The sequence below is a fragment of the Ornithodoros turicata genome, chromosome 1, assembly GCF_037126465.1.
Source record: "Ornithodoros turicata isolate Travis chromosome 1, ASM3712646v1, whole genome shotgun sequence".
In the NCBI taxonomy this organism is placed as follows: domain Eukaryota; kingdom Metazoa; phylum Arthropoda; class Arachnida; order Ixodida; family Argasidae; genus Ornithodoros; species Ornithodoros turicata.
In genome coordinates this window covers 63,472,133-63,499,584 of record NC_088201.1, presented here as the reverse complement: position 1 = coordinate 63,499,584, position 27,452 = coordinate 63,472,133, and the positions used below count along the sequence as shown (strand labels likewise).

Sequence of the window (27,452 nt, the reverse complement as noted above, 5' to 3'; positions counted from 1 at the left end):
CGATATTTGTAGTGGAAGTACTTTTACCACTACCAATTCAAAATGTATTGAGATTGCTTCTTCGTTACTGAAAAAACTGGCCAATACGTACAACGCTCACTGTCATGCGAATACAATGTTACGCCTTGCACCTAGCTTGAAACCGAAATCTTCTTTTGTCGACTAACAATAGCTGACAACAAAATTGCTAGAAACCGCTAAAATCTACCAAGACAGACATATTTCACACAATATGCTTGGGACTAACATCTCCATTTTTCTTTGGCCAATCAATCAATCAATCACACAAAGTTCCACAATGCTTCCCGTCGCTACACGATTGTAAAAGTGTACGGGGAACCCCATGGAGGATGAAGGATGCCGCTAAATATGATGCCGTCCCTAAAAACAAAATGAGATTGATATTTCAAGGAAAATTGGAGAACATAATGAAATTCACGTAACAAGAACAACAATTATATTCTGACGATGAAGTACGGAGATTTTCCAAATTCACGTAAGGTTCTCATCCGGCTCATGATATAATGCAAAGAGAACGCAGCCGGTGCTGCACGCTTATCATGCACGCTTATCGAGCCCCGATAAGGGCATAGGTCAAAACATCAGTTCGCTTGGACAGCAAAACCCTTGAGCGGAATGATCGACGTGTCAGTGCGAATACATCTGTTACCTACCTCGTAAAATGCTGGTAAGATGGGGTTCGGTAAAATTTCACGAGCACGCTGTCGTACCGAATTATCCCAAGCAGCACAATGTACTGAAAGTCGAGTGCAATAGGGGTGGACGGTATGTGTCTTATCAATGTTCTTTAGTTTCACGAGTCTCTTCAAGGCCTTCCACCTACCCGTCCACCCCTATTGCACTCGACTCTCAGTACATTTTGCTGCTTGGGATGGTGTCTCCTGTGTGTGTGTATTGGTGGTCGTTGGGAGTGGGGGGAGTGTTTCATTTTTGAAAAATCCCCGTTTGGTGTTATGCGTCACATTGTACTATAATGTTGATTAATTCCTATAATTAATAATAATAATAATAATGTTTATTCATACACGAAAAGGGGGCGAGCAAAAAGCCAGGTAAGTAGCCTGACGAGGCGCGACTATACCTCAGTGCGGCAGATATATATGCACTAATGTCATTTGCATTAGAAAAAAAAAACGCATAAACTATATACAGGGTGTTCAAAATTAAGCTTTCACTAGCACTTTATAAATAAGCGAACAAAAGAAAACTGGTGCTACTTTTTCTGTTCCTTGAGTAAGAAACAGATGGTACATAATTAGCAGCACCTGTTTCTTACACAAGTAGCGTAAGGTTATCATCCGGTTTCCTGTCATCGCTGTGTTGGCGTAGCGCTCGTGAAAGCTTAATTTTGAACACCCTGTATACGTACACAGGGTGTTTGCTCTAACGTGTCCAGAAATTATATTTAAAGCGAGCGATAAAAGAAAAGCAAGTGGTTCTTTTCTGCTACTTGAGTAAGAAACAGGTACTGCTTCACTAGTAGCACCTGTTTCTTAGTCAAGTAGCTGTAAAGTAGCGCTCGTTTCTCTTTTATCGCTCACTTTAAATAAAATTTATGGACACGTTAGCGCAAACACCCTGTATATTATACATAAACAAAGGAAATTGTCAAAGAGTCCGTAACTAGCGGAACACAGACAATAAACACAAGTGAGCACCACAGCTCTTTACACATAACATAATCTACGATTTCTTCAACAGAGCCGTAAACGACATCAATATTTTCACTTTCTCTGGCATTTAGGAGCAGGGAGTAGCGTAAAGTGCAGGCTCTGTTTACCATAATTGGTGTGGAGTCAAGGGATGCACCACGTGCATCTAGGTCTGAGCGCATAGCACGGAATTGAGCGCGATAGCTGAAATAACGATAGGAATGTATTATTTGTTGTCTTTACAGCTTTTCTATATGACATGGCTAGCCTATTATCATATAATTTCGTTACGTTCATAAATATGAAGTTATGTTTGAGCGTCCGCCTATGAATGCAACATTGGATGAAGGTCACGCTTATCTTCATTTGCTGCACTCAGAGTGACTGAAGACTGAGGACATGTTCCTTTTCTTCTTCTTTTTTTTTTTAATCTTGCAAGCTGTGCGCATCCCAACGGCGTCAAATTATTTGTGTGGTGTGTACGCGTGACACCGAAGCAGCACTTGGGCAAAACGCGGTGCTGACAGAACCGGACTGGCTGTCCTCCCGCAGCTCTGTAACAGCTTTTCCAATACCGGAAACAGTAACGGAAACGTTGCGCAAGCGAAATTGGAAGGCTGGTATTAGAATCGGATAACGGAAAGGAAAACATAACAGAAATGAAAATGGAAACCGTAACGAAAATACGTCCGTCACCCTTCCCTGATAGTACGTTCATATCACGCGGTATAACGAATGTTCTAGGTGCCTCCGTACTGTACCGCGCGATACCGACGGGCGAGCACGCGCAACGACGTTGGTTGCTGTACGCTACTTGCTAAGCGTTTATACTTGAGCGCAAGTGAGCGTGTGGCATGGAACATTGTCCTCTGGAAGCGGTGGGTACGCTCCACGCCGAAGTACATTCTAAGAAAAAAGGGTGTGAAAAGGCGGTAACTTCTATAGTTACCACCGCCGTCAACATGTGTCAACATGTGTCAACGTGTAGAGCATGCTCTGCTAATCAATAGTTGAAGAAAAGGCACCAACAGTGGGATTCGAACCCACACCCTTTGAGTGCTGGTCAGGTATGCTATCAATTGAAGCATGGAACTGGGTGTTGTGAGACTTGCGTGGTGTTTGTTATTAAAAGTAAAAGAAATTATCATATATCCAAATTGCTATTTAAAAAAAAGCCGTACGTCCCACTCGCTCACCGAATCAAAAGCGGTAACCCTATCATTCGTAGGTAGCAGGTAGAACTTTGCAACCTTTTAGGGGGGGGGGGGGGGGGGATATGTTTAATGCATACATGCACAACGTATGCGACAACTGTTATCCCCTAAACAGCGTAACTGCTCCACCTTTTTTTTTTCTTCTAAGAGTGTACTACTACGTTACGTGCTCTACTAAGCGCATTCTTTTCACTTGCACTGGACTGCACTACCTTGGACTCCACGCAAGACGGGTTCTCGGGTAGAGCCCTGCGCGGATGAGACTTTTGGCATCCGCATCCGACCCGCATCCGCGCACACATTACCGCATCCGATCCGCATCCGCACCATACACAACAGTTTACATCCGCATCCGATCCACTGAGCAAAACGCACCATCCGCATCCGATCCGCAAAATCCGCACGTTTCGAAAGACGCGTAAAGACCGCCGGAAGCATGTTGGTATAATTTCGGATGCCTCCATGCTGTCACGGAAGGACTCAGTCATGACGACAAGCAAAGGTAAACCTTTCAACAAACGCGATATGGAGAGACTTCTGGAACGCGTGGAACGCTACCTCGTCGGTGCTCGCGCGGTTCGAGACGCCAGAATGCCTCCTCTACCGTCTTGGCGCCGTGCATGGACAAAGGTGAACCCGAGCATGCGCTCGCTGTCGGCGCGCAGTACAAATAAATTGCTGGTGGAAAAATGACAGCACGCGGTATATCCGCATCCGATCCGCTACCGATCCGCTGCCTTCGTATCCCCATCCGATCCGCACACCGCAGAAAGTGCTAAATTTTCATCCGAATCCGCAAGTATCTTGCGGATATCCGCGGATATCCGCTTCCATCCGCGGATGGTGCAGGGCTCTATTCTCGGGAGCTGCACTTTCCAGCTGAAATGAACTTTATTAGTAATTCCTTTCTCTTCAACAGGAAAGTGCAGCACGCAAATAACCCAGTTCAGATCTGGTGCAGGAGGTGCAAGCGAAAAGAATGCACCTACTGTTGACGTTGCGTGCCAACGCTTACCGGCACACGCTGTATCACAGTCCCTCGCGCGGCTCGCTGTGCACGGACGTTGCTATGATGCTTCAGGTGCTCAAGGAAGGGCACGTCACTCAGTTGCGCTGAGTTCCACGACGCAATATAAACAGAAGCACAACAAAGGCAACGCAGGTTGCGCTACGTCACACCGCTCGAGTCTACACATTCGGACGTTGCAGTATAAACTCGCTTACGTGTGCGGCGAATATCTCCTGCGGATCTATGCGAGAGACCATTCGTGCCGTTTCATGTGGATGTGGCCGCCGGAAAGTTTGTAAGGTTTGGGAAGTTCTAATTCAGTTTTTCTGCTCATACCTTTGAGCGTTGTCTTTTCCTACACGAGCGTAGAAATGCGGGGTAGTTGGTAACTGTACACTGTGTCCCTGGCTGCGTTCCGTGTATCATTTTCCTACACTCTTAGAAATGAACTTCGCCGCATAGCACGCTCCTAGCCAACCATCATCTCGAATAATACCGTTATTTGCCCCGATTTGTTGAAAACGGGAGGCGTACGCGTTTTTTGTGACAATTATGAACAGCATAAGTATCACAAAAAAGAGTAGCCTCCCGTTTTCAACAAATCGGGGCAGATAACGATATTATTTGAGATGATGGTTGACTAGGAGCGTGCTATGCGGTGAAGTTCATTTTAAGAGTGTATGCGTGGACCTGTTATTTACGACAAGGGTTTGCCAGAATGATATCACAGTATGATGTACATGTCATGCCTCTAACACAGAGACAAATATTCACGATTCATGACACGTTGCTATCACCTCACTTCGATGAAACCCATCACACTACATACACTACGGGTCTGCACAGCTGCTAGCGTCCCAAACGCGTGCCAAATTTTTCCCATAATTCAATTCATTTCAAATATCGATTAACATGAAAAAGGCTACCTTTGACGACCTACGCATTGCTTCAATCCCACCTTAAAGGAACACTGATGTGACCCCAAAATTTTTTTCGTTTTTCGGTGCAGAGTGTTCTCCAACGAATGAAATGAGTTCCTGTGAGGAACGGTGAGCGTATAGGTGACCTACAGAGCGAGCGCGAGGGCTCTGTTCCGCACACCTTTGAAAAATTATTCTCCTCGTGAAAAGAGCTCATCGCAGAACGAGAGGACGTCGTGACGTATATGCTATTCCTCTCACGTGACCAGTGACGTACAGTGGCAGAGCTCAAGCATGTATAAGTGGCGCGTGAGCTGCGAAGAAAAAAAAACAATGCACGGAGCCTTCACTACGTCGCGAGAGCAACGTGTCGGCCGTCCACGGCTGCTTTCTCCGACCGTTTTTGTAAATTCTGTAAATCATGAGAAAAACTGCATGGAAAGATTTTCGATGAAATCGCTTTATTCTTGCTCAAAGTATCGAACACAACTAGATTTTTAAAAAACTAGAAGAGGATATATCAAATTTCGAGGAAGAACTGTGTGGTACGCGATTGGGTGCTACAGGTCTTAGAGGTTATGAAAGTCGAGAAGACGACTGCGATTTAGAAGGCACACAAACACGTCGGAACTGATGCAGCAAACCCTGGTTTTTCGTGGGAGGAGGTTGACAATGGCATACGTACATGGTATACATGCTGAAGATATAATCCTAGAACAAAAAATGGCTTACTTCCTTATGGGTCAGCTCATTCCAAGGTGGTGAATAGAGCAATAGTTAAAGGGACGGTCTCGTACAGCCGGGGCGATTCCGAAACTTAGGCAAAACTATCTTCACGAGTACTGTACGCATACAACCGTCAAAGTTTCATTCGGAATAACCAAGTTGTTTTCGAGGAATTTGTCGAAACGTGCCGTAATAGCAGACGACGAAACCTGCGCTTCTCTCATGCAACGTCACGCATGACGTCGGCCTGCGGGTACATCACCGTTGTCATGGTAATTGTAACTTGCAGAAAGACCTTGGGTTGAGTCATCCCATATACAGCCACGACTTCTGGTAATGACTATACAGGCGTCGCCACATTTAACCGTAGCTCGGGAGCGCGTGGCCGGAATGCATATGCCAGCGGCGCCTGTGTGCATCGATCAAGCATCACTTCGTTGCCGGAGCGCGCCTTGAGGGAGATATTTGCGCCCGCAGAGTAGGTAAGTGAGTAGGTGATCCATGGGGGGGGCTTGCCAAGCCCCCGTCGAGAGGCGGCGCTGGTGTACCGTGGCCCTCATGGCCCTACAGTCTCCCAGCATAGAGGCAAGGTGGCGCTGGCATGGAAGCAGGCCACGCGCTCCCGCGCTATGGCGCGCTACGGTTTAGTGTGGCGACGCCTGTGAAACCACCAAGTGAAAACAGATGTTCCATTGGAACACTGCTTGTTAGGCCTACATGATGCTTCATGAAGGCTTCAAGCGTATTGACAGATATCTTTCAAAATATTTCTCCCACGGTGCAGCAGTTTTGTTTCTGCCGTACTCAAATGTAAAATGTTTAGCAGCCTCCTCATTCGATGACCTTCCATTATAGAAGCTGAAGCTCGCATTGCATTCTGTTGATCCCGTTCATCACTCAGCCCTAAGGCTCGAAAACTGGTGCATACCGTACGTCCCCAGTACAGAGTTTGTATGTTGATGCAGTTGAACCGTCTCCAATGTTTAGGAGAAAATTCTTAACCTTGTCTTATATAACAAAAGCTTTCTCACTTCCAGACCACCCTTGTCGAGGTATTTTGGAAAATGATCACATGAATAGATTATCTGAAAACAAGCCAAGGTGCATTCCAAGCTTTGTAATTCGTGTTGCTCGTGCAATACAGTTTGCTCAAGAGTGTGGAGTTGAGCTTATGAAAGAATATATCCTTCTTCCTGAAAATTAGATTGCACCACGGAGGAAAAAAGAAATTCTATACAATTTCAAGTTAGAAAAGTACCGTACAATAAAAAATCTACCCCTTCCGTTGTTAGAAAACGGGAGTTCTTAGGAATAAAACACAGCTATAGAGACTTCGCTGCATTTTACACAGATGGCTCTAAGTCAACAAACGGGGTAGCAGCGGCAGCTGTCAACGAAGTGGGTGATGTGCAGCTCCTTAGCCTTAACCCAAGAGCAAGTGGCTATGCGGCCGAGTGATATGGGGGGGGGGGGGGATATGTTTAATGCTCATAGAAAAAAGAAGGCAGGGAAAGGTTAGCCATGGTGTACGCGCAGACTTGTGCGTAACGCGTTACTAGTAATTGCGTTACTTGTAATCAATTACCTTTTTGAGTAATTTTTCGAGTAATCAGTTACTTTACTGTCAAAGTAATTTTTCGAGTAATCAATTACTTTTCTGAGTAATCGTTTACTCAGTAATTGATTACTTTTTCCGGCAGAGATTAGCTTATCTTTCAGATGTTCTGCCCCAAGTTAAGCCCCGGGTGCCATCAGCCTTTGTTGGGCTGTTCTACTATAGCAAGCGGAGGTCATTGTAATAACGTTCTGGAATTTCAGAGTCTCTCTCCCTAATCTCTTTCTACACCAGTGTGATGGTACCTGAAGCTTTGGAGGTTTAGTGAGTCATGGGGAAGTTCCACGCAATGCTCTTCCACAATCGGGTCAACGTCTTCCCGGGCGTACAGATCTCCTTGTCCTACGTGTCTTTGTTTGTCTTGTTATTTCAGCTGTTTTGCTGTTGAACCTTTCTCTTTTTTTTTTCTGAGGCACACAAACACGGTTATAATTTGCGTGAATGCAAAGTAACGACCGAAGTAACGCGTTACTTTTATACTCGTTACTCAATTACATTTGAAGTCAAGTAATTGGTAATGGTAATCAATTACTTTTTCCACAGAAGTAACGGTAACGGTAATCGATTACTTTTTTCGAGTAACGGGCACAAGTCTGTGTAGGCGTAGTAAGCTTGCTATTCCTAAAAGCACAAAAAGTAAGATCCAGAAACAGCGACACAGGGGTCCATATATGGGGTCTTCTTAGCACTCGATAGAATATATAGCGAAAACAAAAAGAAGGCAGTAATTTACACAGATTCAAGGAGCCTAATGATGGCAACGGAAACAAAAGAGCGAACTAAAAATGCTCTTCTCCGTAATCTATTTGTACGCCTTCACAAACTCTATGAAAAATGGCATGACAGGGCATGACCCAGCCACGTAGGGATTGCTGGACATGAGCTTGCTGACGCTGCAGCAAAGGCTGCATCACTGTCTCATCCACACACTATGCGAATCCCCGTTCAGGACTACAAGTCGGCACAAAAAAATGGAAATGCCCTTATTGTATCACAGTGGCAGTTGACATAGGATGCAGAAAACAGTAACAAGTTGCATCTGGTAAAACCGGTAATTAAAGAGTGGGAGAGCTCCTATCACCGAAATCGATTCTTTGAAGTCGCACTTTCCAGACTAAGAATAGGACACACGCACCTAACACATCAGCACCTACTGTACTTGGACAACCGCAGCCAGAGTGCAAATACTGTCAGGAGCATGTAACAATCATTCACATTTTAAATGCGTGTCCATCACATGAGCAGTATCGGATTACTTTTCAACATTCTATCGGTATTGCATACAATTTCATCCCTCGCTTTTGCTTTGCAATGAGCCCATCGTACGGTTACATCCCATTTCGCCTATTCCCATTTTGCCTAACCCGGATTATCGGATTAAAGAGGTGGGAGGGGTAACAGCCGTTAGGCGAAATGGGACTGCAGTGCAATCTCATTAGGCAAAACGGGACTGTCGGCAAGTGGGCGTTACTTACACGCTCCGACCCGATGATGACGTGTGCAAGAAATGAATGTGCTCGTCGGACAACTACCTTACGTCGTCCGAAACAAAGACCCTTTACATTTGCAAATATAAGGTGTAAATATAATGTACAAAAATATTTTACATAGTGACTCCTGATGGACAGCATGACGAATGAAACAAGGCTTCGAGCCATGTTCAGTGTCACCTGAGCGATGTTAAATATGGAAACTGGTGTCACTATAGTGGTGTTTAATTTAACTCTTTTTTTTTTCTTTTGTGTTAGCGCCGTGAAGCTATGAGCGACGGCGAGATGGCTATGAGCGAGATGTGGCTATATGGAGATGAGAGGTGGCTATGAGCGACATACAGATGAGAACAGATGGAGAGAGGACAGCAGGAAGGAGTGGGGGGATAGGGGGTTAATATGCGTCTTGGGCAGACTTCAGGGGGAACTGTGCCGGTATTCGTCTCGAAAGTCTTCGGAAAACCCAGGGAAAACCTCAGACGGCACAACCGGTGGTAGGATTCGAACCCACCGCCTCCCAGTTAGCACGACACCACCGAGCGAGACGCCTTAACCCACGTTCAACCTAACTACCGTATTTTCCGGTGTATAACGCGCGCGTTTTTCGGTAAAACGGTGCTCTGAAGAGGGCCTGCGCATTATCTAACGGTGGGAGTTATACACGGAAATATTTTCCGACAGGAATTTCTTTTCTGGTCGGTGTCGTACAAATTCTAGTCTCCTCCAGGGTGTGCTGTGAATTTCTCCCAAATCACTTAGGGTCAGTTGAAAAAGCCGGCGTAGGGCGTTGGAATTAATAAAAAGTCGTGATGCTACTTAAGACTGTCATTGAGCAGTCAATAATTCAGAATGGCGAACGGGACATGATGTCGTACCTCGATGCCGTGGGACATCTAATGCATATTGAGTAGAGCTGCAAATTTGGAAGAATTTTGAAGTGCAGAAAACAAAGCTGCCCTTTTAATTAAAAAAATGTAAATAAAAACTATGTTTTCACTCTTGCACAGTCTATATTTGTGAACCAACAGATGAGGGAAGAAACCCTAGTGTAATATGAATTATGCAGACCTCATGCTTCAATGAAACCAACAAGGTTGCATGTAAAGTTATATGAAAATCCGAAATTGACTTTTGGCAGCATGCCAGAGGACCGCCTTCTTTCTTACGTAACACGGATTAGTAGGCGAAGTGGGACTGTCTGCAGCATACATTAGGCCAAATGAGACCCCCTGCAGTTCGAGGTCGGTGAACCTGCTAAGGGATGGCGAGATAATCTGCTAAGAAGCATTAGGCAAAATGGGAATAGGCGAAATGGGAAGACACGCATCGTACGTCACGTGAATGGTCTAAGGTTTCTAGATCGTATCAAGATTTTACAGAGTATATAAGCCTTTTAGTATTCATTGGTCTTTTACTCTTTCTAAGACACCTCTGGAGATAAGTTTTACATACATGCATACATTTTCAATGTCTTTGTGAATTTAAACAAATCATTCATTGCATAATCTATGAATATCCTCATCGGTGATTTGGCGCTTTTTGGCCTAAGTATCCCTTGCGCAAAAAACCTTGAACTACATACATACATCCCACTGCATTTTTTTTAAATATGTCATTGCATTGTGATGAGGTTCTTGTCTCTTACATTTGCTCACTGCCTTCTTGGTTAGTGGTCATGCTAGCCCATCATACGGCGGCGACCAACATGAACATGCACGCCCAGGATCGGATTGTCCTAGCTTTGACTGTTGCACACACGTGGCTGACACGATAATCTTGTATTTCGAGACTTTTGTGAATGATAAAAATCGCAGACATTGTGAAGGAGTCTCAACATTTCTAATGACGTTGTAATCCCAAGTCGCATACAAAAGTAGTTCCAAAAGTAATTCCGCGTCCATTACAAATTACTTGAAAAAGTAATTCAATTACAGTTACAATTATATAATATTGAATGTAATTCTGGAAATAATTACCCAGAATGTAATTAACTACCGGGTAATTCCATTTTAAATCGACCAAGGTGTCACTTTAAAGAGACACCGAAGAAAAAATGCCAAAATCAGCAAATATGACAAAAATTGCACATATTTTAGCGCTCATAGCTCCTGAATGAAGTGTGCTTTTAATGTGCAATCTTTCCTCTATCGTTCAATATATCGAAAACCATTCTAACCCGTTTGGTTGCCGAAAGAGATGTCAGTAAAATTAGGTGAGAGCAGAAAATAAACCTCTACCCGAGGAACGTCATCATGATGTTGGTAGACACACCGAAACCAAAACAGATCGGAAAGGGACAGCTGGGCTCCACGAATGGGCAATTGTTCGCTGCCTCCTATTGAAAGAAAAGTGGGACCGAAGGTCACGTCCTTTTTAGAGACCATCGTAATCCCCTCAAGACCGTGACTTTCGGGCGCGACCTTGTTCGCCACTAGCTTTGAACGTAGTTCAACTCTACCAAACTCGTGGCGCTATCGAACATTATGACGTCATTTGTTTACAAACAGGTAGAGGTCTATTGCCGAAGTTTCGTATGGCATACCTCAGCCGCTCCAGTACTTATTCCAGTAATTTTGCGGTTACTGAAAGGCCAAAGTATCTCCTAAATCCAGCTGCAAAAATATGTTGCAATATTTTAGTAGGGTGAAAGCAGCGAATTTTTTTCTGTGCCCGGGTCTCGCCGTTGCGACCTTGCATTCCGACTCCACTTTCGAGTGGCACGCCATCGCGCGTTTTCCATTTCAGAGGGCGTTCGGTCTCCCTGATGTTGCACTGATTCCCGCCGCTGGCACGTATTTGTGGACATGTCCGCGTTGGGATTCTTATTTACGTGCAACCATTTTATATATAGTTGCGAGACCAACAGATGGCGTCTGTCTATTATGCCGCAGCGACTGAGAGTAGAGTACTGACTGACGATATGTGGCTGAGTATAGCAACAACTTTTGAAACAGTTTTGTCAATGCTGCACAGGGTGTGCGCCTGAAAAGAAATTCTGTACTGGTAAGTGCTACCAAGTGGCTCATTGCTGGGGGTGCCGTCTTTATTACAGCCGCAAAAAGACGTAACAAAAAACTGTCCGGCTACATTGCATAGGTAGCATATGTATCCATTGAGCCTCGACATTATTTGGTCAGTTAGACTGGATTTGGTCAATAAGAGGAAGGTTGCACCACGCCAGACCAGGCGAACCCTTGTCGTTAGAATGCGTCCCTCATTCTCTTTTATTAATAATGGTCACAAATATACGTCACGATAATTTCCATCGCAGAATGGGTACCTATGCAATGTAGGCTGACAGTTTTTGTTACTTCTTTTAGCGGCTGTAACAAAGACGGCACCTCCAGCAATCAGCCACTGGTAACGCTTCCCAGTACAGAATTTAATTTAAAAAATTGACATCTTGTGTAGTATTGACAAAACTGTTTCAAAAGTTGTTATACTCAGCTTCATACGAGGGTGGTTCCATAAGTTTCCGGCCCGAGGTAGATAATGCGCGCGAATTTGAAAATGCGATTAGGGACGCGTGGCGCCATCTGTTGGAGGGCCGGAGCACCACCCTCAACCCTTTCCATGCTTTTGTCGGTTGGAGAGCGGCATTTCAAACCTTTTAAACAGCCAGGGTGCACTCTTCAGTTAAAATGGAAAAAATCTAGTACCGCGCTGTGATAAAATACTTGACAAAAGAGGGACTTTCGCCTAAAGAAATTAAAGCTCGACTGGACAATGTGTACAGGGAAGCCTCTTCGTCGTACACAACGGTAAAAGACTGGGCTAAGCAGTTTCGACTGGGGGCGAGAGTCCACTGAAGATGATCCACGCGATGGTCGTCCAGTGTAAGTGGTGACACAAGAAAATTTGTCTCTCATCGAGGAGGAAGTGCTGAGCGACAGGCGTCTGAAGGTGAAGGAAATCTCAGAAAGGCTGGGGCTTTCCAAAACAACCGTTTTTCGCCTCATCGGCGAGGGCCTTCACATGAAAAAGGTCAGTGCGAGATGGGTGCCACGACTTCTCTCGTCAGTTCAAAAGCAACAGCGCGTCGTCTGTGCCAAAGAGTTTTTGGAGCTCTGTCAAGAGAACGAAGAAGAAATATTGAAGTCAATTGTCACAGGGGATGAGACTATGGTGCTCTACTATGATCCCCTTTCGAAAAAGGAGTCGATGGAATGGCGCAAACCAGGAGAAGCACCCCAAGAAAAGCCAAGGTCACATAATCCACAAAGAAGATCATGGCAACAATATTTTGGGATTGTCACGGGATCCTCCTCATCGACTTCAAAGAGAGGAATACCACAGTGAATGCGACTTATGTGCTTCACTCCTGCACCGACTGCGAGACGCCATCAAGGAAAAGAGGCGCGGCAGGTTGAGTCGAGGTGTCCGGTTGCTCCAGGACAATGCCCCTGTCCACACGGCTTCTGTTGCCAAGGCTGCACTGAAGAAGTGCGGCTTCGAAGAAGTCCACCACCCACCCTACAGTCCAGACTTGGCACCGAGTGACTACTTCCTGTTCTGAAACTTGAAGAGGGATCTCAGAGGACGGAGATTTCAAAACGATAGTGAGATGCAAGAGGCAGTTTTCCAGCATTTTGCGGGCAAATCTTCGGGCTATTTTTCCAAGGCTATAAGAATGCTGGTTGATAGGTGTCAAAAGTGCATCGAAGTTAAGGGTGACTATGTTGAAAAGTGATACACTTGTTTCGTCTCTATGACTATTAAAAGTTGGTCTGCCGGAAACTTATGGAGCCACCCTCGTATCGTCAGTCAGTACTCCACTCTCAGTCGCTGCGGCATAATAGACGGACGCCATCTGTTGGTCTCGCAACGGCATATAAAAGGGTTGCACATAAATAAGAATGCCGACGTGGACATGTCCACAAATAAGTGCCAGCGGCGGGAATCAATGCAACATCAGGGAGACCGAAGGCCCTGTGAAATGGGAAACGCGCGATGGCGTGCGACTCGAAAGTGGAATCTGAGTGCAAGGCCGCAACCGCGAGACCTGGGCACAGAGAAAAATTCGCTGCCTTCACCCTACTAAAATAGTGCAACATATTCTTGCAGCTGGATTTAGGGGATACGTTGACCTTTCAGTAACCGCAAAATTATTGGAATAAGTATTGCAGCGGCCGAGGCAAACATCGGCAATTTTCTGCTCCCACCTAACTTTACTGACATCTCTTTCGGCAACCAAACGGGTTAGAATGGTTTTCGATATATTGAACGATAGAGGAAAGATTGCACATTAAAAGCACACTTCATTTACGGATATCTGACCTGCCGTCGACGAGCTATGAGCGCTAACATATGTGCAATTTTTGTCATATCTGCTGATTTTGGCATTTTTTCTTCGGCGTCTCTTTAAAGTGACACCGTTTTCACTCTGTACGGGTATACTAGACTGCCCAGGCTTTATGTGTGCCAGCTATGAGGGCTGTGACGCGAATGAAATGGCATCAGTAAGGCTGCAAAGTCGCGAGAAACAATCACCTCGCGAAGACGGCGCCACCTTACCCCCTCTCCATCTGTGGACTGGTTGATCGTAGGAAGCTCCGGGAACTGCTTTCGTCTTGACTTAAGGTCGTTTCCAACATATATTTTTTTCACTGAAATCAAAAAATGTCATCCGCGGACCTTGGTCGATTTAAAATGGAATTACCCTACCGTAGCTGAATTACTTATAGTTAATTACTTTACAGGTCTGGTTACAAGGGTCATTTTCATAAATAAATTTCGTAGTTGCGAAGAACACCGGAGAGTTTCCTGTGGATCCTGAGTTAAAAGTTGCTTGAAAATAGCGACAAATTATTACGAAAAGCTTAATTGGTCAAGAAATTGGCTGCTCTGTACATATTTTGCACTAAAATGTGAAATGAAATAATCTTCTAACTTAGAAGGGAACAATGTGTGCTGGATGCGGGCACCGTTAACCCGTTATTAGACTACTGCACCACAATTTCCTTCGGGTGAATACGTAAAACGCTGGGCATCAACATGAGAGCGCTGTTAACAATCCTCGGCGATTTTCAAGCGCTGCGAGAAATCTATGCAGCTCTGGTACGCGGTGTGCATGCAATGCAAGTAGCCCTTTTGCCTTCATTCGCATTACAAATCTCGTCCAACTGGATATTTTGCTTGCGTTAGTTGTTCGTAGAGTTAACCATAGCGCAGTGTGGTCCAGATAAATATTTGTCGTTCATTGAGAGCGATAACTGTACGAAAACGCAAAAACCAATACTGTACCCACAGAGAACTTGCATTCCTCCAGCTCCTCCCGCCTATAAGCCAGAACGGAACCGAAACCGAAATTTTCCGGTATACGTTGTACACTCTACATCGTTTCACGCCTTTCAAGGTGTAAAATAGGTGTATTAACAAAGATCACACCTCTTTCACACCCTACAACTTTGTTTTGGAAGTTCCTGAGAGTGTAACAATGGTGTACTACACCCTTAGGTGAAATATGGTGATAAGTGTGTCGCCTGGGTGTATAAAGGGAGTATGTTTATTTTCGTTCACATGAACAAAAGTAAATATACAGGGTGTCTCAGTTAAATCCCCGGGCTAAATAATTCGCGAATGGGTGCACCAATCGAATAACTTTCTTTTTTACAAGTATTTGTGCAATACCTCCTACAGGCTGCGCACCGTGTGAATGTGTGGGAGGCGCTCATTATTTAAATAAAAATCCAAACGAGTTTCGTGAAAAACATAACTTCTAAAGCAGGGTGCCATCGGCATTAAAATGGGTACTACCCCTTTTGGGACCTTCAGTGGAGAGCTTTTAGAGCAAAATCTGCCACCGAAGCGGGTCATTTGTTGCAGTAATTACTTCGTTTCGGTTTACATATTTTTGTCGCGGCTGGTGGCGGTGAAGCGCAAAAGGACGCTCTTCCACTCACTTATCCACCAATGAATTAAGTGTTCTTGAGCTTACTTCGCAACGGGGAGTGCTGAAGAAAAAGTAGCAGCGTCAGACAGGCTACGCCAGTCCCCACCCTGCTTATCTGACTGATATGCGCCCTTTCTCAGTTATGATCGCATGGAGGAAACACAGTTAATCACATAGTGCCTTGATATCACATGCTTTCCATTTTCTCTTCAGCACTCCCCATAGCGAAGTAAGCTCAAGAACACGCCATTCATTGGTGGATAAGAGAGTGGAAGAGCGTCCTTTTGCGCTTCACCGCACATTTCCCCAGGGCGTCAGTCGTGACGTTGCCCACATACGTGAGGCCGACAACGGCAAGCCCTTTCACCGTCACCACCACCACCACCACCGCGACCAGCCGCTACAAAAATTTGTAAACCGAAACTAATTAGTTCGTGGGACAAGTGACCTGTTTCCATGTCAGATTTTTCTTTAAAAGGTGTCCACCGAAGGTCTCAAAAGGGGTAGTACCCATTTTAATGCCGACGGCGCCCTGCTTTAGAAGTCATGTTTTTCACAAAACTCATTTGAATTTTTATTTAAATAATGAGCCCCTCGCACTCGTTGACAGGGTGCGCGGCTTCTAAGTGGTATCAAACAGACACTCGTAAAAAAGAAATTTATTCGATTGGTGCACCCATTCGCGAATTATTTAGCCCGGGATTTAACTGAGACACCCGGTATACAACAACAGGGAACGGGAAGTTACATTACAAAAGTGCATGGCGTGGATTTACAACACGTCTACCATCTGATAATGTATGCAAATTTAGAAGATCTGTTGAGATAGTGCTTAAATTTCTTAAAATACGTCGCTCCTCATTGCAAGACAGAACAAATACTACATGATAGTGCTCATCAAACTCAACTGCAGTTAATGTTTGTATGAGAAAATGGTATCAGAGTTAATAACACATATGCCTCCAATCTCAACGAACACGGGTAAGTCCTCCTCGGAAGATTCTTTGGCAATAACACAGCCAACAGCAAATGTGTTATCATTATCAACTGCACTTTCCACATAGACTATAGATTCTGCGTGAATATCACGGTCATGAATGTAACTCTGAATTGCTTCTGGGGCATGTTGAAGTATTACCTCCTTGGAACCATCAGTAGATGTGGCATTTCTGATGAAGGGCTGCAATCACACATACATTTGATAAAATTGACGTCTTCTTGCTAATGAAAGGGTTATGTTCTTAAAATGTCGAGTTTTTCTAGCAACATCTTTAAAATGCTAGTGTGCCCCTTCGAAACGCGTACAACCATGCAGATAGGAGAGGACCAAACATCCTGATGAGTCGCGGATAATGAACAACGTAATGCATTTTACAGGGGTTGGATATTTGTGGGTATAACACTGCAAAGCCTTGAAGAAACGAATAAATGCAACGTTCTAAGTAGTCAACATGCATATGGGGGAGGTGCCTGCTCATGAGAAGGTCTACAATTTCACGAAAAGCTATATACAGCTGCCATGCTTCATTGCCATGCACAGCAGCCATGCCATATATGATTGTCTGTATGTCGGCTGTACATGTTTACACACATAATTAATCACCTTGATGTGCATACATATATGGACCTCAATGTGATTATACGCAATATGCTGGTAATTGTGAATACACAGTTACCAGCATATTGCTACAAACCCAGCAGTTTTATTCGGCGTTACACCCTTTACACCACAATTGCCATGAGGGTGTTAAAATGCACCTTAAAAGGTGTGCGCCATGAACCTTTTGATTTACACCCTTTAAGGTGTAAAACGATTTAGAGTGTACCTGCACTGGAGCTGAAGAAGAAAAAGTAGAAACATATCGAAGCAACGCGAAACAGATGGTGTTGCTGGTGGTGCTGGTGAAAGGGTTCGCAGTTGTCGTCCTCACAGAGGTGGGCAACGTCATGACTGACGCCCTGGGGGAATGTGCGCCCCGGGCCGACTGCTAAGGGAACTGTGCCGACATATGTCTGGAAGCATCTGAGGAAAACCCAGGAAAAACCCCAGACAGCAGAGCCGGCACCGGGATTCGAAGACGGGCACCTCCCAGTCTCGACTTGACATGGCAAGCACGTTAGCCACTGAGGTTAAAACAGACGAATATGTGCTTCGACATGTTTCAAGCCAACCAACACGCTCTACACTCTAAACCGTTTTACACCTTAAAGGGTGTAAACCCAAATGTGCAGGGCACGCACCTTTTAAGGTGTAGTTTAACACTGTCAACGTTGTTAGGGTGTAATCATGTGGTAGGGTGTAATTCTCATCGCCGAATAAGAAAATACGCAGAAAATGTTGTCAGCTTGATGCGAAAAAACTACTGTTTTCGCATCGAGCTGACAACACTTTCTGGGTATATGCCCAGGACCATCTAGGAATGTATTTCTATGTCATTTTGATAATCACCAAACGAACATATACATATGTAAAAAGTTTCACTGCATCTAAAGTATTCAGTAAAAATTGGTCTGCTCGTGCAGCACGTCATTAGGTAATAGGTGAACTATAATGCGATCAACTATGTGTATAAGAATGTTATGTGAAGGAAATATATACGGCTATACATAGGCAACTCAAGGATAGGGCAATTCACCAGAACACACTTCAATGAGCTATATGAAAAATGGTATGCATGGCTTGTTATATGCTCAGTTTTTTTGTTTTTTTTTTCTGAAAACTGATGGAACAAAGAGAGGTGTCACTTGAACAGGTACCAGAATGTCACATTAACTATGTTTCTGACAATCATTATAGTTGTTGACATTGTGATGTCGTCAGAAGTGTCACGACTGATGGCTCCACAGTTTCAGCAAGTTGTGTAATTGTAGAAGAAATACCTGAAAATGACTTGCCGGTATTTTCAGAGATCTTAGGAATATATGTTGTAAATTCTCAGATTCTTTTCATTTCCCTCTGTTTAACCACCGTTGAATACCATTGCCACTTGCATGTCCATGTGGTAACTACCACTCAGGAATCCACTGTTTTGGAAAATTGGAAGAGCGTTTCACCTGACGGGTGTTGAACCTACACAAACTCCCGGATGGCAGGCGCGTTATCAATCCATGTCATGCGCTTCTGTAGTGCGACGTACTTATGTCAATTCATGTGACGCGCTCTCTGATTGCCTATATGTTATTTCTTAACTTATGTCAAGCTCTCCTTAGTGTGCCTGAATTAATCCACGCCTGCCTGTTAATCATGCCAGGTGTTTATTATTTCGTCATGTCGTGCATTCTTCTAGTGTTTCGTAAGTAATTTTATGTAATGTGGAAAACCTGCCCACTTCATCGTCAAAATATAATTGTTGTTGTTGTTATGTAATGCGCTCCCTTATAATTAGGGTTCCGCGTTTTCGATGTTATTTTTGGGCAGATTCGGCGTATGTTTTTCGATGTTTATTGATTTTCGAGAAATCGGAGTTTTTCGATGTTTTTCCTTGCGTGTACATGGTTTACCCGACAGTTAACGGCGCATAGCAATTACAATGTAATTTCAGTGCTGTGCGCGTCTAACGCAGCCTTAACAACAACAACCAATGCGAATTACCAGTTTTGTGAAATTACAAGAAACTTTATTGCTCCACAGCGAAGTGATGACGCATTCACGAAACCAACGAAAGCGCAACTCATTTAAGCTTATAGTAATAAGTGCAAGCATACTTGCCGAGGTTCTTGTCAGACATTGCTTCGCGCTCTTTAGTTCGCGAGTTCTATAAGTGCTGCAAGAAATGGTCGGAAGGCGTTTGTTCACCTTGTTCGTTACGATGATTCTTCATAATCACGTGGCGCCGCGATTGCAGGTGCTCTGATATGCGCGCCTGAGAGTTCAAAATCTTAATTAAAATTAATTTTCGCAAACGTAGTCCGAGGCCCTCTTCCTTTTTCTTCCCATCTCGGGTGCCGCGGAAAAACAGGACCGCCGTACGTGGAAAGTGGAGGTGTATGTACTGTCGTAACCTCTCCACTAAACAACTAAAGGCCTGTGACCGAGATTGTAATTGAGGTCACGTCCCTAAAAAGCTCACAAACGATGTGAGGCAACTACAATGGCAGAATGAGATTGCGACTAGCGCACCCGATCCGGGACAAAGGGATTGACCCTGGAACACTCAATGTGGTCGCAGGTCATCCAACCATAGCAAATACCAGGAAAGAAGAGCAATAAAGGAAAACCTGCTTGGTATGTTGGAATCTTAAGCTGGGCATGTGCAGCAATTTATCTGTCATGGTTCCTGAAATGTTCCTCTGTATTCGATGTTTTTCGATTAAAACCGAAAACGGGGAACCCTACATAATGTTCCCCTGTCATGTCTGCAGTATTCGATCTCCTTTCAGTGAACAAAGTAAATGTATGTTCAAGATTCAAACACACCCTCAAAACACCCTGTATCACACCCTCACCGAGATTTTTCAGAAAAGGGTGTAATACAACATTCTTACACCCTTGAGAGCTCTCAAACAGATTTTTAAGGTGCACAAATGGTGTATTACTGCTGTGTACAGCCACTTTACACCCATTTTACACCTTTAGGGGTGTGAAAAGATTTAGTGTGTATATCTTGCAGGAAAAAAATGGAGTACAGTCTTAATACGACGAGTGATGAACTGCGCCAGTGACGTTTCATACACTGTTGGCTGGTGCAGTGTTGGTTGCAGTGTGGTTGGTTTCATACCTTGTTTTTATTATTTTCTGCAGTGCGCCTTTTTGATCAGATTTTTCGTTTTCCCGTTCTTTTTTCTGTGCGTATAGCAATTTAAGAAGAGTTGAACTCCAATGCGCCGCATAGCCTGTATACTGTGGGATGTGCCTTCATGAGCCGCGAATGATACCACATTTCGTACTCAAATCTAATCGAGTACCACAACTTAGGCCGAATTTAGTCATTCGTTATTGCCGACTTTCGGGGGGAAATTCGTTTATGCATTTATCGGGTGGTGCAAAGACAACTGCGCATCGCATATGCTAGTCCATGACATATTTTGACATTCTCATAATCATATTGATGTCAAGTATCATTAGTTCTTCCATATGACCCAAAGTAAGGTTTCATAACTCTTCTACTGTTTTTGACGGTGACACTCAAAGCCAGTTGCCTTTTCTTTCACGTTATAGCGCAGATGTGCAGTGTGCCTGTTATACGGACGCAAGCCTCGAGTCATGGCCATGCTGGTCCTGGTGGCTGTGGTTGTCCTTGTTATATTCATCGTCCAACTACAGGGTATGTCATCAAACTTAACGGGCTAAGCCATTTTTCCTTCTTTGTTCTGTGCAGAGATTCCGTCACTACCTTGCCAGGAAAAAAACTTTCCGGTTGAGCACCAAATATAATCTAACAGTATACGTTGCCCATAATGCCACATCTACCAATACTAATGAACCCCAAGTTGCGAACTACCAGGGAGTACGAGATCACTTTGGCTCGACGAAAGTTCTACCCTCTCTAGCTGCCAATCTTTAACTGTTGCGTTCAAGATTCGTTCCTTTTGGCTGAATGGCTTACAAAATGAACACTAAATTCATCTGTTCAGTAGTTTTCGCGTATACACAGATTCAACGAGTAACAATTCGGCTTTCCTCAGCATACAATTTTAACATTTCTAATCACAAGGGTCGTTCGAGGTTGACTGAGTCTTTTCTTTCTTTAAATACAATGGAAAATTGACAACGTAATGACTTGTTGACAATGACAACTGTCAGTTTCTTAAAGTATTCACCATGCTCATCTGGACACAGCTGCCATTGCTGTGGCAAATCTTTGATGCCTTTGGCGTAGAAAAAAGTGGGCTGCAGTTGTAGCCACTGCAGGACATCTTTTTGGAGGGCTTCATCCGTGTGGAACGTCTTTCCTCCAAGGTGTTCTTTAAGGGACCCAAACAAATGGTAAATCGTTTGGAACTAAATCTTGGCTGTAAGGGGCATGGGGTAAAACCTCCCAGGGCATTTCAACCAGGGTTGCTACCGTCAAATTCGCCGAGCGCAGCTAGTCATTGTCATGAAGAATGACCTTTCCGGACAACGTCCTAGGGCTCTTCTTGGCGAACTGCGTTTCCCACGGCACACTTTATCAACGTGGAGTAGTTCCGGGCATTAATCGTGACCCCTTGCTGCAAGATGTCCACAGGGATGACACCCCGCATGTCCCAGAAGACAGTTCCCATGGACTTCCCAGCAGGCGGCTGCATGTTAGTTTTCTTTGGCGGCGAGGAAGCCTTTTGTCGTCATTCCATGCTGCTTCTTTTTGTCTCTGGGATGAGGTGATGCATCCAAGTTTCATCACAAACAATTGCAACAATTCATTCCTCTCGGATTGAAACCAGTTCAGCAGCTTGCTCAGAGGTTGCCATGCGCGCTCCCCTCTGGTCACAAGTAAGGTGTCGGGGAGGTGGAAGTATGTGGAAGTGAGTGTCGGAAGTAAGGTGTCGGGGGGGTCTTGCACAGACTTTGCGGGACAGTAAATGCTCGTGAATGATTGCCTCCACACTGCCGACACTAATATTACTCTAGGCTGTACTGTCCGCCGGTTCCCGAGGATGGCTTGCTCAACGCCTGCGATGTTCACTGGCATGACTGCAGTCGGACGAAGTGTCCATGTGGTTCATTCGTCACCATATCCCGTCCTTCGCTAAACTGTCTGCACCATACGTACACTCTTCCCCTTGATATCGTTTGTTCCCCATACTGTGCCTGTAATATTTGCAAAATCTCACCTAGTTTGACGTCCTCCTTCACAAGGGATTTGATTATGCATAGCTGTTCCACAGCTGCAGACACACTGCTCGCCGCCATAATAGCTGCCGCTGCTTCACGTGCACTGCTGCACGTGTAGCATGTGCCGCACGTGCCGCCGACCCGAGAACGGTTGCACGTCGTCCTCGGAAAGTTTTATTCAATTACATTTCCTCACTGATTTTTCTCGAGCAAAAGTCTCGGTCAACCTTGGACGACCCTCTTCGTCAACAACCTGATTATTATTTTTTCTTTTTCTTTTCTTTTTTCTATTGTGGAGACCTATCATAAGGGTGTCGGGTATCACAACCGAAGTTTAAAGAGGGTGCTACTACTTTTCCTATTTTTGTCTTCCGAGCTGCTTCCAAGTGCTTCCAAGCAGCGATGTGTCCTACACTCAGGGTATAGTGTGATACGTCTTGCCGTTAACCGAAATTTATAAATCCGTCTCTTTAACAGAGATAGGACGACGTCCTGACAGGGAATGCTGTCTGTGCCCTGAGGCGGCACGAATCGTCTTTCACCCGGATACGAAGGACAGAAGTCTACGACAGCCGCAAGCCACAGTAGTGGGTCGGGAATTTGCGAAGACTATGTCACGGGATCCCGGGCCTCATATTTTCATGGTCATTGCTCCAGGTACTACAAATTCTCGAAACAGCGGCACCCCACATAATGATTTGATAGCGTTCAACAGCTGTAGCCGTTAAAATCAAAACACATGTTGATATAGGGGAACGCCACTAGTCCGCTTCGACTTTTGTGTGATTCCAAATAAGATCAAGCAGGACGCTCCGTTCGCTGCCCTAGATTGGGGTGTGGCAGAAAGTAGTCCGAGCTAAAAGTGTTAAGCCATTATTGTTGATGACAAGTGGTCATGCGAGTTCCCAAGATTTTTTTCCAGAGGAGGGCAAAGAGCTTCTGAGGGGCAGGGCAAAGCGTGCAACCAATCGACAATAGAATGAGAGCAATCGAAACCTCTGATATGCAGATGATGTGGCGGGTAAGTTTCAGAGTAATGCTAACGACATCGGAGGACTCATGAGGACTTACGAATAAAGCGCACGCAATTCCCACAGGTGATCTTGGAGTTCCAGGGAAGGGCCTCGGTCCCCCTTGCACCAGCTCTCGAAACAGCTCCGTAAAAATAATGACAAAGCGTGAAAGGGTGAAAAGGCTCTCCCACTCGGTCCTGATTTTCTGGTTTTTTTTTGTTTGTTTGTTTGTGTGTGTGTGTGTGTGTGTGTGTGTGTGTGTGTTTCACTTTGCGTTGATCGTGTTGGTGAACAACGTCTCACAGATGGAGCTTAATATTTTGCTTGTATCGCAGGCAGCATGAGTGCTACAAACCATGAGTACTAATTGCATTGCATATGTTTAGCAAAATTCGCACGTTGAGAAAACTTGCCGTTAAACCGTCCGAATGACTCGATTGCGCTCTAGATGTCCAAGTGTACCATACATTGTCAGACGAGCTGTTACATTGAACGAGGCAACCTGAGACAGGAAGCAAAAAGGAACACAACACAACACGTTCTCAAACGCGGACGCGTCAGACACGTCTCGAACTTTGATAATGGTGCCAGTTGTACTACAGAAAGCCACACTGGTACAGAAGTACAGCTTGGGACAAAAGTTTACGGAACACCGGGGCGTCGCAATTCTCCGTTGGAGCGACACCCTATAGCAGCAAGCAGGAGCCGACACGCATACCGAGAGATGGAGAGAATCGCCGGTCACCTGTTTCTTATTCGATTTCTTCCTGATAGCTAGCAGGGGGCCGTTCCGATGAAGAAATACGCCAGTGCCGTGTTCCGTAAACTTTTGTCCCAAGCTGTACAAAAGATGAAATTTTGCAGAAAGTGAATGTTCGAGAGTGCTAATCTAAAATAGCTAAAAATAAAGGCCTCGTTTCGTACACATTTTAGAAACAGGTGGCATAATTTTTTCCCTGTCGTGACCACAAGGCAGGCCATCCATTTATTGTGCACCTGCTGGCCTCACTGTCAAAATACTTGCCTTCCAAAATGTATTGCAAACACTTATTCTAGCATTGAACATGATTTTCTGCCACATACCTCTTGTACCGAATAGTTATGCACGAACTAATGTTTTTCTGCTGTTCCCACGTTGAATTTTATAGCCGACAGTGAAGCGCTGCAAAGAAATGGCAGTTTATCCTAGTGTCGCTTTTTTGGGACGCTTTTCCGTTGCATATTTCACGACATCACCCACCCCAAAAATGCATTCCACGTTAAAAACAGCAGGTCCGACAGAGAAAAGTCAAAGGCTCCAACAAACAGTCCGTGTTACAAGCTGTCCTTACCCTTTCTAGGTACATGGGTTACTGACTACCATGTCTGCAGTGTGGAGTCAGCCGCTCTGCACCATCCAGGCCATAATGTCCATCTCCTGCTCCTGGGTGAGCGCTCCAAGGATACCTTGTACATGGACGCCACCCGCCTGACGCATCTAAGCCACATCATAAACGTTCGGCTATGGCATATCAAAACGGCGGACATCTTTATCGGATCGCCCTTGCAACACTTGTACTACAAGGAATTCTTGAGAAATCCATACTCGGGCGATGGTACCCACGTAATGGATGCAGTCAAGGTCCTGCTATTGTGGATGTTTGGTGGAATTATTTTGGACCCAGACTTCGTTGTACTGAAGACGATAGACGACGATAAGTTCACTAATGCAATCGTGGAAGATGGTAAAGATTTTCCAACGATTCACTTTCTTAGATTTCAGAAGAACAGCAGCTTCTTAAGCACCTGGATGAAAGAATTTCAGGACAACTACAACGCTTACGACGCGCACGACGCTGGCATCGTGGTACTGATGCGTAGTATACGTTCAGTGTGCAATATTAGTGCGTTGAATGAAGTCGATGTGAGCGGCTGCCAACTGACGGTGCTGAAATCGAGGTATTTTTTTCCAGTTCATCAAAAAGAAGCCAATGATATATTCAAACGTGGTCGTGATATGACGTTGATTGTGAAGAACAGCTTTGCGGTTTGGTTGTGGAGCGACAAAGTTCATGTCCGTATAAGTGATTTGGACTTCTCTTTCTACAGAAAATTAATGAGAGATCATTGTCCGACCATCAATCTTAATGGCGGTAGATACGTGTACAGGAGAGGGTTACACGGTGAAATGTAGTACTGGGACCACCTTTAGAGGCTTGCCCTGCTCAGTAATCATACAAACGCCGACACTCTCATGAAAAGACCACATGATCCTGTCATACCAAATGTATCGCACACAAGGCACACGTTTCCAATTACTTTTCGTGTGACACTTTTTATGTTACTGGCGCTGGTAATTCCACGCTTCGATTGTATGCAAAAATCCATGACTAGTTGTGTGACCCCAGAGTAAATCTACGTCGTCTTTCTCGTTTTATGTGATGGAGCTAACTGCATAAAACCTACGCTCGCTGTGAACGATATGCCTCTTTCCTTACGAAAATTACGAAAATTTCCTTACTAAAATTAACATTGACTCTGTATTGACTCTTTATTTTGGGTCTATGTACTACATTGATATCCTATTGCATTTTACAGTTTATTGACTTCTGTAAATAGAATCTCTATGTCCTTCATATTGATTTTCGATGTATGTGCTATTGTATACCGGGTGTTTCAGTTAAATCCCCGGGCTAAATAATTCGCGAACCGGTGCACCAATCGAATAACTTTCTTTTTTACAAGTACCTGTCCAATACCGCCTACAAGATGCGCACCGCATGAATGAGCGGGAGGCGCTCATTATTTAAATAAAAATTCAAATGAGTTCCGTGAAAAAAGCTAACTTCTAAAGCAGGGCGCCGTCGGCATTAAAATGGGTACTACCCCTTTTGGGACCTTCAGTGGACACCTTTTAGAGAAAATCTGCCACCGAAGCAGGTCATTTGTTGCAGTAATTAATTGGTTTCGGTTTACGTATTTTTGTCGCGGCTGGTCCGGGCGAAGGGCAAAAGGACGTAATTCATTCGTGTAATGCATTGGTGTAATTCATTGGTGTAAGGACGTAATTCATTGGTGGACATGGGAGTGAAAGAGCGTCCTTTTGTGCTTCACAGCGACCAGCCGCGACAAAAATATGTAAACCAAAACCAATTAATTACTGCAACAAATGACCGCTTCGGTTGCAGATTTTTCTCTAAAAGGTATCTACTGAAGGTCCCAGAAGGGGTAGTACCCATTTTAATGCCGACGGCGCCCTGCTTTAGAAGTTAGCTTTTTTCACGAAACTCATTTGAATTTTTATTTAAATAATGAGCACCTCCCGCTCATTCACGCGGTGCGCATCTTGTAGGCGGTATTGGACAGATACTTGTAAAAAAGGAAGTTATTCGATTGGTGCATTGGTTCGCGAATTATTTAGCCCGGGGATTTAACTGAAACACCCGGTATACATGGGCTATACAAATTCTATTGACACCGTATTCCAAATTGGCCACCGTGTATGTGTTGAGAAGTGTCAATAGACATTATGCAATACAGACTCCATACAAAAATGCTAAAAAGCGGGTTCGGCGGTTTCCATTCGCTACACCCTGGCGTGATTTCGCTTGTGTGTATGTGTGATGCAAAACACAAAAGCTACAGGTATATACTCTTAATTTGTTTTATTGCACGTTCCACAATGCAGTGTAGCCGCAGATCATTTCCATGACATAACCTCCACAGTGAACGGGGCTCCGTGAGAGTAAGACATTTCTTCATTGTTTTGAACCTCGGCCACCATACATTTCCTTTTATGTTTCTCTTTGTTCGTTTCTGGCACTCCCCATAACGAACAATGAGCGCGGCAGCTTGTAAAGCAAACTGAGAAAAATATAATGAGAAATATAGAGAGAACTAACATGTCCGAAAAAGTCACTTCAAAAGGTTATGAAAACTCTTCCCAGGAGCAGTACTGCCTGGCGGTACTGGCATATGTGTGTATTGTCATCAAGCAGGAGAGCTACCTATGGAGGTAGTCCAAGGTATATCTAAACAGGTAGCGCAACTCCCATAGGCCCCTGTGTCTTCAGAATGACGCCATGATAGAGACGGTGAGCGCCATCCATCCGTTGCGCAGACTACTACGATTGTAAATAGATGACGTCAGAAGTGACGTCAGCAGTA

General features: G+C 44.6%; 1 protein-coding gene across 1 annotated transcript; it reads left to right on the top strand.

Annotated features, from left to right (window-relative positions):
- The first annotated feature begins 600 nt into the window (after positions 1-600).
- LOC135399695 (lactosylceramide 4-alpha-galactosyltransferase-like) lies at positions 601-25,921 on the top strand. The gene is made up of 4 exons (XM_064631430.1): positions 601-688; positions 20,698-20,803; positions 22,771-22,950; positions 24,647-25,921. The coding sequence occupies exons 1-4, from the start codon at positions 683-685 to the stop codon at positions 25,477-25,479; spliced, it is 1,125 nt and encodes a 374-aa protein (XP_064487500.1). The 5' UTR covers positions 601-682; the 3' UTR covers positions 25,480-25,921.
- The last annotated feature ends 1,531 nt before the right edge of the window (positions 25,922-27,452 follow it).